Source organism: Cherax quadricarinatus, chromosome 17 (assembly GCF_038502225.1).
Source record: "Cherax quadricarinatus isolate ZL_2023a chromosome 17, ASM3850222v1, whole genome shotgun sequence".
Classification (NCBI taxonomy): Eukaryota; Metazoa; Arthropoda; class Malacostraca; order Decapoda; family Parastacidae; genus Cherax; species Cherax quadricarinatus.
The window spans coordinates 9,251,662-9,266,443 of record NC_091308.1 but is presented as its reverse complement, the minus strand read 5'-3'; the positions used below and the strand labels follow the sequence as shown (position 1 = coordinate 9,266,443).

The 14,782-nt window shown below is 39.9% G+C and overlaps 1 protein-coding gene across 1 annotated transcript in view; it reads right to left on the bottom strand.

Moving 5' to 3' along the window:
* Window positions 1–11,597: 11,597 nt before the first annotated feature.
* Window positions 11,598–14,782, bottom strand: part of LOC128686425 (adenylosuccinate lyase) — a 59,503-nt gene continuing 56,318 nt past the window's right edge. Inside the window, exon 9 of the mRNA XM_070085696.1 lies at window positions 11,598–13,293. Coding sequence (XP_069941797.1) covers window positions 13,207–13,293 — 87 coding nt within the window. The 3' untranslated portion in view covers window positions 11,598–13,206. The remainder of the gene's footprint in view (window positions 13,294–14,782) is intronic.

Here is a 14,782-nt window from a genome sequence, read left to right as displayed (position 1 = left end):
TCACACACAAAGTGGGAGTTGTCACAGCTGCTCTTTGCTGATGACACTGTGCTCTTGGGAGATTCTGAAGAGAAGTTGCAGAGATTGGTGGATGAATTTGGTAGGGTGTGCAAAAGAAGAAAATTAAAGGTGAATACAGGAAAGAGTAAGGTTATGAGGATAACAAAAAGATTAGGTGATGAAAGATTGAATATCAGATTGGAGGGAGAGAGTATGGAGGAGGTGAACGTATTCAGATATTTGGGAGTGGACGTGTCAGCGGATGGGTCTATGAAAGATGAGGTGAATCATAGAATTGATGAGGGAAAAAGAGTGAGTGGTGCACTTAGGAGTCTGTGGAGACAAAGAACTTTGTCCTTGGAGGCAAAGAGGGGAATGTATGAGAGTATAGTTTTACCAACGCTCTTATATGGGTGTGAAGCGTGGGTGATGAATGTTGCAGCGAGGAGAAGGCTGGAGGCAGTGGAGATGTCATGTCTGAGGGCAATGTGTGGTGTGAATATAATGCAGAGAATTCGTAGTTTGGAAGTTAGGAGGAGGTGCGGGATTACCAAAACTGTTGTCCAGAGGGCTGAGGAAGGGTTGTTGAGGTGGTTCGGACATGTAGAGAGAATGGAGAGAAACAGAATGACTTCAAGAGGGTATCAGTCTGTAGTGGAAGGAAGGCGGGGTAGGGGTCGGCCTAGGAAGGGTTGGAGGGAGGGGGTAAAGGAGGTTTTGTGTGCGAGGGGCTTGGACTTCCAGCAGGCATGCGTGAGCGTGTTTGATAGGAGTGAATGGAGACAAATGGTTTTTAATACTTGACGTGCTGTTGGAGTGTGAGCAAAGTAACATTTATGAAGGGATTCAGGGAAACCGGCAGGCCGGACTTGAGTCCTGGAGATGGGAAGTACAGTGCCTGCACTCTGAAGGAGGGGTGTTAATGTTGCAGTTTAAAAACTGTAGTGTAAAGCACCCTTCTGGCAAGACAGTGATGGAGTGAATGATGGTGAAAGTTTTTCTTTTTCGGGCCACCCTGCCTTGGTGGGAATCGGCCGGTGTGATAATAAAAAAAATAATAAATATTATATATATATATATATATATATATATATATATATATATATATATATATATTCTCCATGGGGAAGTGGAACAGAATTCTTCCTCCGTAAGCTATGCGTGTTGTAAGAGGCGACTAAAATGCCAGGAGCAAGGGGCTAGTAACCCCTTCTCCTGTATATATTACTAAATGTGAAAGGAGAAACTTTTGTTTTTCCTTTTGGGCCACCCTGCCTTGGTGGGATACGGCCGATGTGTTGAAAGAAAGAAAAGAAAGATATATATATATATATCTGTCATTCTTTCAACACACCAGCCGTATCCCACCGAGGCGGGGTGGCCCAAAAGGAAAAACAAAAGTTTCTCCTTTCACATTTAGTAATATATACAGGAGAAGGGGTTACTAGCCCCTTGCTCCTGGCATTTTAGTCGCCTCTTACAACACGCATAGCTTACGGAGGAAGAATTCTGTTCCACTTCCCCATGGAGAATATATATATACATATATATATATATATATATATACATATATATATATATATATACATATATATATTATATATATATATTATTTTGTAGGTAGTAGGTTGGTAGACAGCAACCACCCAGGGAGGTACTACCGTCCTGCCAAGTGAGTGTAAAACGAAAGCCTGTGATTGTTTTACATGATGGTAGGATTGCTGGTGTCTTTTGTCTGTCTCATAAATATGCAAGATTACAGGCATGTCTTGCTACTTCTACTTACACTTAGGTCACACTATACATACATGTACACATTTATTTATACACACTCATCTGAGTTTTCTTTGATTTTTATCTTAATAGTTCTTGGTCTTATTAATTTTCCTTTTATATCCATGGGGAAGTGGAATAAGAATCTTTCCTCCGTAAGCCATGCGTGTTGTAAAAGTCAACTAAAATGCCGGGAACAATGGGCTAGTAACCCCTTTTCCTGTAAAGATTACTAAAAAGAATAAGAAGAAGAAAATTGTCAAAGTGGGAAGTCTGAATGTGCGTGGATGTTGTGCAGATGATAAGAAAGAGATGATTGTGGATGTTATGAATGAGAAGAAGCTGGATGTCCTGGCTTTAAGTGAAACAAAGCTGAAGGGGGTGGGAGAGTTTCAGTGGAGAGGAATAAATGGGATTAGGTCAGGGGTTTCAAATAGAGTTAGAGCTAAAGAAGGAGTAGCAATAATGTTGAAGGATAAGCTATGGCAGGAAAAGAGGGACTACAAATGTATAAATTCAAGGATTATGTGGAGTAAAATAAAGATTGGATGTGAAAAGTGGGTTATAATAAGCGTGTATGCACCTGGAGAAGAGAGAAGTGTAGAGGAGAGAGAGAGATTTTGGGAAATGTTGAGTGAATGCGTGGGGAGTTTTGAATCAAGTGTGAGAGTAATGGTGGTTGGGGATTTCAATGCTAAAGTGGGTAAAAATGTTATGGAGGGAGTAGTAGGTAAATTTGGGGTGCCAGGGGTAAATGTAAATGGGGAGCCTTTAATTGAGCTATGTGTAGAAAGAAATTTGGTAATAAGTAATACATATTTTATGAAAAAGAGGATAAATAAATATACAAGGTATGATGTAGCACGTAATGAAAGTAGTTTATTAGATTATGTATTGGTGGATAAAAGGTTGATGGGTAGGCTCCAGGATGTACATGTTTATAGAGGGGCAACTGATATATCGGATCATTATTTAGTTGTAGCTACAGTTAGAGTAAGAGGTAGATGGGAAAAGAGGAAGGTGGCAACAACAAGTAAGAGGGAGGTGAAAGTGTATAAACTAAGGGAGGAGGAAGTTCGGGTGAGATATAAGCGACTATTGGCAGAAAGGTGGGCTAGTGCAAAGATGAGTAGTGGGGGGGTTGAAGAGGGTTGGAATAGTTTTAAAAATGCAGTATTAGAATGTGGGGCAGAAGTTTGTGGTTATAGGAGGGTGGGCGCAGGAGGAAAGAGGAGTGATTGGTGGAATGATGAAGTAAAGGGTGTGATAAAAGAGAAAAAGGTAGCTTATGAGAGGTTTTTACAAAGCAGAAGTGTTATAAGAAGAGCAGAGTATATGGAGAGTAAAAGAAAGGTAAAGAGAGTGGTGAGAGAGTGCAAAAGGAGAGCAGATGATAGAGTGGGAGAGGCACTGTCAAGAAATTTTAATGAAAATAAGAAAAAATTTTGGAGTGAGTTAAACAAGTTAAGAAAGCCTAGGGAAAATATGGATTTGTCAGTTAAAAACAGAGTAGGGGAGTTAGTAGATGGGGAGATGGAGGTATTGGGTAGATGGCGAGAATATTTTGAGGAACTTTTAAATGTTAAGGAAGAAACAGAGGCAGTAATTTCATGCACTGGTCAGGGAGGTATACCATCTTTTAGGAGTGAAGAAGAGCAGAATGTAAGTGTGGGGGAGGTACGTGAGGCATTACGTAAAATGAAAGGGGGTAAAGCAGCTGGAACTGATGGGATCATGACAGAAATGTTAAAAGCAGGGGGGGATATAGTGTTGGAGTGGTTGGTACTTTTGTTTAATAAATGTATGAAAGAGGGGAAGGTACCTAGGGATTGGCGGAGAGCATGTATAGTCCCTTTATATAAAGGGAAAGGGGACAAAAGAGACTGTAAAAATTATAGAGGAATAAGCTTATTGAGTATACCAGGAAAAGTGTATGGTAGGGTTATAATTGAAAGAATTAGAGGTAAGACAGAATGTAGGATTGCGGATGAGCAAGGAGGTTTCAGAGTGGGTAGGGGATGTGTAGATCAAGTGTTTACATTGAAGCATATATGTGAACAGTATTTAGATAAAGGTAGGGAAGTTTTTATTGCATTTATGGATTTAGAAAAGGCATATGATAGAGTGGATAGAGGAGCAATGTGGCAGATGTTGCAAGTATATGGAATAGGTGGTAAGTTATTAAATGCTGTAAAGAGTTTTTATGAGGATAGTGAGGCTCAGGTTAGGGTGTGTAGAAGAGAGGGAGACTACTTCCCGGTAAAAGTAGGTCTTAGACAGGGATGTGTAATGTCACCATGGTTGTTTAATATATTTATAGATGGGGTTGTAAAGGAAGTAAATGCTAGGGTGTTCGGGAGAGGGGTGGGATTAAATTTTGGGGAATCAAATTCAAAATGGGAATTGACACAGTTAATTTTTGCTGATGATACTGTGCTTATGGGAGATTCTAAAGAAAAATTGCAAAGGTTAGTGGATGAGTTTGGGAATGTGTGTAAAGGTAGAAAGTTGAAAGTGAACATAGAAAAGAGTAAGGTGATGAGGGTGTCAAATGATTTAGATAAAGAAAAATTGGATATCAAATTGGGGAGGAGGAGTATGGAAGAAGTGAATGTTTTCAGATACTTGGGAGTTGACGTGTCGGCGGATGGATTTATGAAGGATGAGGTTAATCATAGAATTGATGAGGGAAAAAAGGTGAGTGGTGCTTTGAGGTATATGTGGAGTCAAAAAACGTTATCTATGGAGGCAAAGAAGGGAATGTATGAAAGTATAGTAGTACCAACACTCTTATATGGGTGTGAAGCTTGGGTGGTAAATGCAGTAGCGAGGAGACGGTTGGAGGCAGTGGAGATGTCCTGTTTAAGGGCAATGTGTGGTGTAAATATTTTACAGAAAATTCGGAGTGTGGAAATTAGGAGAAGGTGTGGAGTTAATAAAAGTATTAGTCAGAGGGCAGAAGAGGGGTTGTTGAGGTGGTTTGGTCATTTAGAGAGAATGGATCAAAGTAGAATGACATGGAAAGCATATAAATCTATAGGGGAAGGAAGGCGGGGTAGGGGTCGTCCTCGAAAGGGTTGGAGAGAGGGGGTAAAGGAGGTTTTGTGGGCAAGGGGCTTGGACTTCCAGCAAGCGTGCGTGAGCGTGTTAGATAGGAGTGAATGGAGACGAATGGTACTTGGGACCTGACGATCTGTTGGAGTGTGAGCAGGGTAATATTTAGTGAAGGGATTCAGGGAAACCGGTTATTTTCATATAGTCGGACTTGAGTCCTGGAAATGGGAAGTACAATGCCTGCACTTTAAAGGAGGGGTTTTGGGATATTGGCAGTTTGGAGGGATATGTTGTGTATCTTCATATGTGTATGCTTCTAGACTGTTGTATTCTGAGCACCTCTGCAAAAACAGTGATAATGTGCGAGTGTGGTGAAAGTGTTGAATGATGATGAAAGTATTTTCTTTTTGGGGATTTTCTTTCTTTTTTGGGTCACCCTGCCTCGGTGGGAGACGGCCGACTTGTTGAAAAAAAAAAAAAAAAAAAATATATATTATATATATATATATTATATATTCTTCTTCTTTCTTTCAACACATCGGCCGTATCCCACCAAGGCAGGGTGGCCCAAAAGGAAAAACAAAAGTTTCTCCTTTCACATTTAGTAATATATACAGGAGAAGGGGTTACTAGCCCCTTGCTCCTGGCATTTTAGTCGCCTCTTACAACACGCATAGCTTACGGAGGAAGAATTCTGTTCCACTTCCCCATGGAGATAAGAGGAAATAAACAAGAACAAGAGCTAGTAAGAAAATAGAAGAAAACCCAGAGGGGTGTGTATACATATGCTTGTACATGTATGTGTAGTGTGACCTAAGTGTAAGCAGAAGTAGCAAGACGTACCTGAAACCTTGCATGTTTATGAGACAGAAAAAACACCAGCAATCCTACCATCGTGTAAAACAATTACAGGCTTACGTTTTACACTCACTTGGCAGGACGGTAGTACCTCCCTGGGCGGTTGCTGTCTACCAACCTACTACCTAGGTATAATATATATATATATATTATAAAGGGAAAGGGGACAAAAGAGACTGTAAAAATTATAGAGGAATAAGCTTATTGAGTATACCAGGAAAAGTGTATGGTAGGGTTATAATTGAAAGAATTAGAGGTAAGACAGAATGTAGGATTGCGGATGAGCAAGGAGGTTTCAGAGTGGGTAGGGGATGTGTAGATCAAGTGTTTACATTGAAGCATATATGTGAACAGTATTTAGATAAAGGTAGGGAAGTTTTTATTGCATTTATGGATTTAGAAAAGGCATATGATAGAGTGGATAGAGGAGCAATGTGGCAGATGTTGCAAGTATATGGAATAGGTGGTAAGTTATTAAATGCTGTAAAGAGTTTTTATGAGGATAGTGAGGCTCAGGTTAGGGTGTGTAGAAGAGAGGGAGACTACTTCCCGGTAAAAGTAGGTCTTAGACAGGGATGTGTAATGTCACCATGGTTGTTTAATATATTTATAGATGGGGTTGTAAAGGAAGTAAATGCTAGGGTGTTCGGGAGAGGGGTGGGATTAAATTTTGGGGAATCAAATTCAAAATGGGAATTGACACAGTTACTTTTTGCTGATGATACTGTGCTTATGGGAGATTCTAAAGAAAAATTGCAAAGGTTAGTGGATGAGTTTGGGAATGTGTGTAAAGGTAGAAAGTTTAAAGTGAACATAGAAAAGAGTAAGGTGATGAGGGTGTCAAATGATTTAGATAAAGAAAAATTGGATATCAAATTGGGGAGGAGGAGTATGGAAGAAGTGAATGTTTTCAGATACTTGGGAGTTGACGTGTCGGCGGATGGATTTATGAAGGATGAGGTTAATCGTAGAATTGATGATGGAAAAAAGGTGAGTGGTGCTTTGAGGTATATGTGGAGTCAAAAAACGTTATCTATGGAGGCAAAGAAGGGAATGTATGAAAGTATAGTAGTACCAACACTCTTATATGGGTGTGAAGCTTGGGTGGTAAATGCAGTAGCGAGGAGACGGTTGGAGGCAGTGGAGATGTCCTGTTTAAGGGCAATGTGTGGTGTAAATATTATGCAGAAAATTCGGAGTGTGGAAATTAGGAGAAGGTGTGGAGTTAATAAAAGTATTAGTCAGAGGGCAGAAGAGGGGTTGTTGAGGTGGTTTGGTCATTTAGAGAGAATGGATCAAAGTAGAATGACATGGAAAGCATATAAATCTATAGGGGAAGGAAGGCGGGGTAGGGGTCGTCCTCGAAAGGGTTGGAGAGAGGGGGTAAAGGAGGTTTTGTGGGCAAGGGGCTTGGACTTCCAGCAAGCGTGCGTGAGCGTGTTAGATAGGAGTGAATGGAGACGAATGGTACTTGGGACCTGACGATCTGTTGGAGTGTGAGCAGGGTAATATTTAGTGAAGGGATTCAGGGAAACCGGTTATTTTCATATAGTCGGACTTGAGTCCTGGAAATGGGAAGTACAATGCCTGCACTTTAAAGGAGGGGTTTGGGATATTGGCAGTTTGGAGGGATATGTTGTGTATCTTTATATGTGTATGCTTCTAGACTGTTGTATTCTGAGCACCTCTGCAAAAACAGTGATAATGTGCGAGTGTGGTGAAAGTGTTGAATGATGATGAAAGTATTTTCTTTTTGGGGATTTTCTTTCTTTTTTGGGTCACGCTGCCTCGGTGGGAGACGGCCGACTTGTTGAAAAAAAAAAAAAAAAAATATATATATATTATATAATACAGTGGACCCCCGCATAACGATCACCTCCGAATGCGACCAATTATGTAAGTGTATTTATGTAAGTGCGTTTGTACGTGTATGTTTGAGGGTCTAAAATGGACTAATTTACTTCACAATATTCCTTATGGGAACAAATTCGGTCAGTACTGGCACCTGAACATACTTCTGGAGTGAAAAAATATCGTTAACCGGGGGTCCACTGTGTATGTATATGTATATGTATATATATATATATGTACATATATATATATATATGGTTGGTGCAATTATTTAATAAATGTATGGAAGAGGGTAAGGTACCTAGGGATTGGCAGAGAGCATGCATAGTTCCTTTGTATAAAGGCAAAGGGGATAAAAGAGAGTGCAAAAATTATAGGGAGATAAGTCTGTTGAGTATACCTGGCAAAGTGTATGGTAGAGTTAATATTGAAAGAATTAAGAGTAAGACAGAGAATAGGATAGCAGATGAACAAGGAGGCTTTAGGAAAGTTAGGGGGTGTGTGGACCAGGTGTTTACAGTGAAACATAAGTGAACAGTATTTAGATAAGGCTAAAGAGGTCTTTGTGGCATTTATGGATTTGGAAAAGGCGTATGACAGGGTGGATAGGGGGGCAATGTGGCAGATGTTGCAGGTGTATGGTGTAGGAGGTAGGTTACTGAAAGCAGTGAAGAGTTTTTACGAGGATAGTGAGGCTCAAGTTAGAGTGTGTAGGAAAGAGGGAAATTATTTCCCAGTAAAAGTAGGCCTTAGATAAGGATGTGTGATGTCACCGTGGTTGTTTAATATATTTATAGATGGGGTTGTGAGAGAAGTAAATGCGAGGGTCTTGACGAGAGGCGTGGAGTTAAAAGATAAAGAATCACACATAAAGTGGGAGTTGTCACAGTTGCTCTTTGCTGATGACACTGTGCTCTTGGGAGATTCTGAAGAGAAGTTGCAGAGATTGGTGGATGAATTTGGTAGGGTGTGTAAAAGAAGAAAATTAAAAGTGAATACAGGAAAGAGTAAGGTTATGAGGATAACAAAAGGATTAGGTGATGAAAGACTGGATATCAGATTGGAGGGAGAGAGTATGGAGGAGGTGAATGTATTCAGATATTTGGGAGTGGACGTGTCAGCGGATGGGTCTATGAAGGATGAGGTGAATCATAGAATTGATGAGGGGAAAAGGGCGAGTGGTGCACTTAGGAGTCTGTGGAGACAAAGAACTTTGTCCTTGGAGGCAAAGAGGGGAATGTATGAGAGTATAGTTTTACCAACACTCTTATATGGGTGTGAAGCATGGGTGATGAATGTTGCAGCGAGGAGAAGGCTGGAGGCAGTGGAGATGTCATGTCTGAGGGCAATGTGTGGTGTGAATATAATGCAGAGAATTCGTAGTTTGGAAGTTAGGAGGAGGTGCGGGATTACCAAAACTGTTGTCCAGAGGGCTGAGGAAGGGTTGTTGAGGTGGTTCGGACATGTAGAGAGAATGGAGCGAGACAGAATGACTTCAAGAGTGTATCAGTCTGTAGTGGAAGGAAGGCGGGGTAGGGGTCGGCCTAGGAAAGGTTGAAGGGAGGGGGTAAAGGAGGTTTTGTGTGCGAGGGGCTTGGACTTCCAGCAGGCGTGCGTGAGCGTGTTTGATAGGAGTGAATGGAGACAAATGGTTTTTAATACTTGACGTGCTGTTGGAGTGTGAGCAAAGTAACATTTATGAAAGGGTTCAGGGAAACCGGCAGGCCGGACTTGAGTCCTGGAGATGGGAAGTACAGTGCCTGCACTCTGGGGGAGGGGTGTTAATGTTGCAGTTTAAAAACTGTAGTGTAAAGCACCTTTCTGGCAAGACAGTGATGGAGTGAATGATGGTGAAAGTTTTTCTTTTTCGGACCACCCTGCCTTGGTGGGAATCGGCCAGTGTGATAATAAAAATAATATATATATATATATATATATATCCTAGGTAGTAGGTTGGTAGACAGCAACCGCCCAGGGAGGTACTACCGTCCTGCCAAGTGAGTGTAAAACGTAAGCCTGTAATTGTTTTACACGATGGTAGGATTGCTGGTGTTTTTTCTGTCTCATAAACATGCAAGGTTTCAGGTACGTCTTGCTACTTCTGCTTACACTTAGGTCACACTACACATACATGTACAAGCACATATATACACACCCCTCTGGGTTTTCTTCTATTTTCTTTCTAGTTCTTATTCTTGTTTATTTCCTCTTATCTCCATGGGGAAGTGGAACAGAATTCTTCCTCCGTAAGCCATGCGTGTTGTAAGAGGCAACTAAAATGCCGGGAGCAAGGGGCTAGTAACCTCTTCTCCTGTATATATTACTAAATGTAAAAGGAGAAACTTTCGTTTTTCCTTTTGGGCCACCCCACCTCGGTGGGATACGGCCGGTGTGTTGAAAGAAAAGAAAGATATATATACATATATATATATATATATATATATATATATACATATATATATATATATATATATATATATATATATATATATAAATATATATATATATATACAGTGGACCCCCGGTTAACGAACTTTTTTCATTCCAGTAGTATGTTCAGGTGCCAGTACTGACCGAATTTTTTCCCATAAGGAATATTGTGAAGTAGATTAGTCCATTTCAGACCCCCAAACATACACATACAAACGCACTTACATAAATACACTTACATAATTGGTCGCATTTGGAGGTGATCGTTAAGCGGGGGTCCACTGTATATATATATATATATAGGTAGTAGGTTGGTAGACAGCAACCGCCCAGGGAGGTACTCCCGTCCTGCCAAGTGAGTGTAAAACGAAAGCCTGTAATTGTTTTACATGATGGTAGGATTGCTGGTGTCCTTTTTTCTGTCTCATGAACATGCAAGATTTCAGGTACGTCTTGCTACTTCTACTTACACTTTGGTCACACTACACATACATGTACAAGCACATATATACACACCCCTCTGGGTTTTCTTCTATTTTCTTTCGAGTTCTTATTCTTGTTTATTTCCTCTTATCTCCATGGGGAAGTGGAACAGAATTCTTCCTCCGTAAGCCATGCGTGTTGTAAGAGGCGACTAAAATGCCGGGAGCAAGGGGCTAGTAACCTCTTCTCCTGTATATATTACTAAATGTAAAAGGAGAAACTTTCGTTTTTCCTTTTGGGCCACCCCGCCTCGGTGGGATACGGCCGGTGTGTTGAAAGATATATAATTGTGAGCGTGTTTGATAGGAGTGAATGGAGACAAATGGTTTTTAATACTTGACGTGCTGTTGGAGTGTGAGCAAAGTAACATTTATGAAGGGATTCAGGGAAACCGGCAGGCCGGACTTGAGTCCTGGAGATGGGAAGTACAGTGCCTGCACTCTGAAGGAGGGGTGTTAATGTTGCAGTTTAAAAACTGTAGTGTAAAGCACCCTTCTGGCAAGACAGTGATGGAGTGAATGATGGTGAAAGTTTTTTTTCTTTTTCGGGCCACCCTGCCTTGGTGGGAATCGGCCGGTGTGATAATAAAAAAAAAAAAAAAAATATATATATATATATATATTCTTTCTTTCTTTCAACACACCAGCCGTATCCCACCGAGGTGGGGTGGCCCAAAAGGAAAAACAAAAGTTTCTCCTTTCATATTTAGTAATATATACAGGAGAAGGGGTTACTAGCCCCTTGCTCCTGGCATTTTAGTCGCCTCTTACAACACGCATAGCTTACGGAGGAAGAATTCTGTTCCACTTCCCCATGGAGATAAGAGGAAATAAACAAGAACAAGAGCTAGTAAGAAAATAGAAGAAAACCCAGAGGGGTGTGTATACATATGCTTGTACATGTATGTGTAGTGTGACCTAAGTGTAAGCAGAAGTAGCAAGACGTACCTGAAACCTTGCATGTTTATGAGACAGAAAAAACACCAGCAATCCTACCATCGTGTAAAACAAATACAGGCTTACGTTTTACACTCACTTGGCAGGACGGTAGTACCTCCCTGGGCGGTTGCTGTCTACCAACCTACTACCTAGAATATATATATATATATATATATATATATATATATATATATATATACATGTATATATATATATTTTTTTTCCAACAAGTCGGCCGTCTCCCACTGAGGCAGGGTGACCCAAAAAGAAAGAAAATCCCCAAAAAGAAAATACTTTCATCATCATTCAACACTTTCACCTCACTCACACATAATCACTGTTTTTGCAGAGGTGCTCAGAACACAACAGTTTAGAAGCATATACATGTACGTATAAAGATACACGACATATCCCTCCAAACTGCTAATATCCCGAACCCCTCCTTTAGAGTGCAGGCATTGTACTTCCCATTTCCAGGACTCAAGTCCAGCTATATAAAAATAACCGGTTTACCTGAATCCCTTCACTAAATATTACCCTGCTCACACTCCAACAGATCATTAGGTCCCAAATACCATTCGTCTCCATTCACTCCTATCGAACACGCTCATGCACGCCTCCTGGAAGTCCAAGCCCCTCGCCCACAAAACCTCCCTTACCCCTTCCTTCCAACCTTTTCGAGGACGACCCCTACCCCACCTTCCTTTCCCTCTAGATTTATACACTCTCCATGTCATTCTACTTTGATCCATTCTCTCTAAATGACCAAACCACCTCAACAACCCCTCTTCAGCCCTCTGACTAATACTTTTATTAACTCCACACCTTCTCCTAATTTCCACACTCCAAATTTTCTGCATGATATTTACACCACACACTGCCCTTAGACAGGACATCTCCACTGCCTCGAACCGCCTCCTCGCTGCAGTATTTACAACCCAAGCTTCACACCCATATAAGAGTGTTGGTATCACTATACTTTCATACATCCAATTCTTTGCCTCCACTGATTACGTTTCTTGTCTCCACATATACCTCAATGCACCACTCGCCTTTTTTCCCTCATCAATTCTATGGTTAACCTCATCCTTCATAAATCCATCTGCTGACACATCAACTGATGGGTTTATTATACATTATTTAGTATAGATTATTATTATTATAATAAAAAATAAACTGTAATTGTTTTACATGATGGTAGGATTGCTGGTGTTTTTTTTTTCTGCCTCATACACATGCAAGATTTCAGGTACATCTTGCTACTTCTACTTACATTAGGTCACACTACACATGCATGTACAAGCATATATATACATATCCCTCTGGGTTTTATTCTATTTTCTTACTAGTTCTTGTTCTGGTTTATTTCCTCTTATCTTCATGGAGAAGTGGAACAGAATTCTTCCTCCGTAAGCCATGCGTGTCAAAAGAGGCGACTAAAATACCAGGAGCAAGGGGCTAACAACCCCTTCTCTTGTATACACTACTCAAGTTAAAAAGAGAAACTTTCGTTTTTCTTTTTGGGCCACTCTGCTTCGGTGGGATACGGCCAGTTTCTTGAAAGAAGAATAAAAAATGAAGCGTTAAACCTATGAGGGTCATACAGCACAGTGGGGCAGGGAAGAAATTCTGAATACATTACTAAATTTAAAAAATGAGTTTTGTTTTTCTTTCTGGGCCACCCTGCCTCAGTAGGATACAGCCAGTACATTGAAAGAATAATAATTCAATTTTAAATTTCATAAAAGAAAAAGAATCATAAGCAAGTAGCAGTATTACAATTCATTATTTAAATATATCATAATGAATAAAGATTAAATTAGTTGGCTAATGTGGAGGTGCTTCCTAGCTGGCCTTCATATTTCTTCAAAACAGGCTCCACTTCAAGTTTCAGAAACTCTTCCACCTGCAAAGATAACAAATGTTTGAGGAAAAGATGTAAAAATCCTTAACCATATGCTTTAAATCCTGGAAAAAACAAATTAGTAGTAGTTTTTAAAAAGTGAAGTATCAGTTTGAATTTAAGTTTCTGATAATCAGAAACAGAATACAGATTAAACCTGAACTTGTAGTTTTCTGTAAACACTTTTGAGAAAGGGCAGAACAAGGTAAGGTAAAGAAAATAGTGCCACTCCTTTTTCATGAACTGTAAATAATACTGATCAGTTTGAGATACTCTATAACTATTTCATGGAATATTCAAGGCTAAAACTCAGTGTTCATACAGAGTACGAGGACTGGGAGACAATTAACCCTTTGTTTCGGTCGTATATATACGTCTTATGAGCCACTGTGTTTGACGTATATATACTCAAAAATTCTAGCGGCGTCAAATCAAGCTGGAGAAAGCTGGTAGGCCCACATATGAGAGAATGGGTCTGTGATCAGTGTGCACCATATAAAAAAAAATCCTGCAGCACGCAGTGCATGAGAAAAAAAAAAAACTCCGACCGTGTTTTTGGATTAAAACACTGATTTTGCGGTGTATTTTCGTACTATAGTATTTATGGTTGTATTCTCGTTTTCTTGGTCTCATTTGATAGAATGGAAAACATATTATAGAAATAGAGGTGATTTTGATTGGTTTTACTATGAAAAGAGCCTTGAAATGGAGCTCAAATTAGGGGAAATGTTTGATTTTTGCCGATGTTCAAAAGTAAGCAAATGATGTCATTGTCCAATAAATGTCCAACTAGCCATTCTAATATGCAGTCATGAATGGGTTGACATTATTTATACAATTATTGCAGTAGTCTGCATAACAGTAAATCTTCTATTTTTTGTTTGAATAAAAATCCAAAATAGTAAGCAAGAGTAATATCGAAGGGGCCTGGAGACGTGACTGATGAACAAAGAAAATGTTATTTTAGAGCCAGGAATGTCTACATTGTTCATTCTGGACCCTATTTTGAAATTGGCATATTTTTTTAATTTGCGTGAAATTGGCCAAATTGCAAATTTCATGACCACGTTTTTGGGTAGTTAAAATAGGTAAATGGGCAGTTTCTTGTACTCAATCGATAGAACAAATGGAGTCCTAAAGAAATAGTTATGAGTTTGGTCAACTGGAACAATGGAATTAGCCAAAAATAGGGCTCAAAGTAGACGAAATTGCCGATTCATAAATATCGCCAAGGTCGCTAACTTCAAGGGAGCGTAATTCCGTAAGTTTTCCATCAAATTTCGTTCTTTTGGTGTCATTACCATCGTGAAACGATTCTCTATCATTTCATAAGATTTTTTTTTTTTTTTTCAAAATTTTTTTGACACCAGGAGACACCTCAGGATTTGGGGTTGTGACAGTCAGGGGGTTAAGCTTGATACAAGGAAGGGGAGGGTAACTGTAATTCCTTGAATCAAGAGACACTACAGAAAATTCCTATGTCTAATAGCAA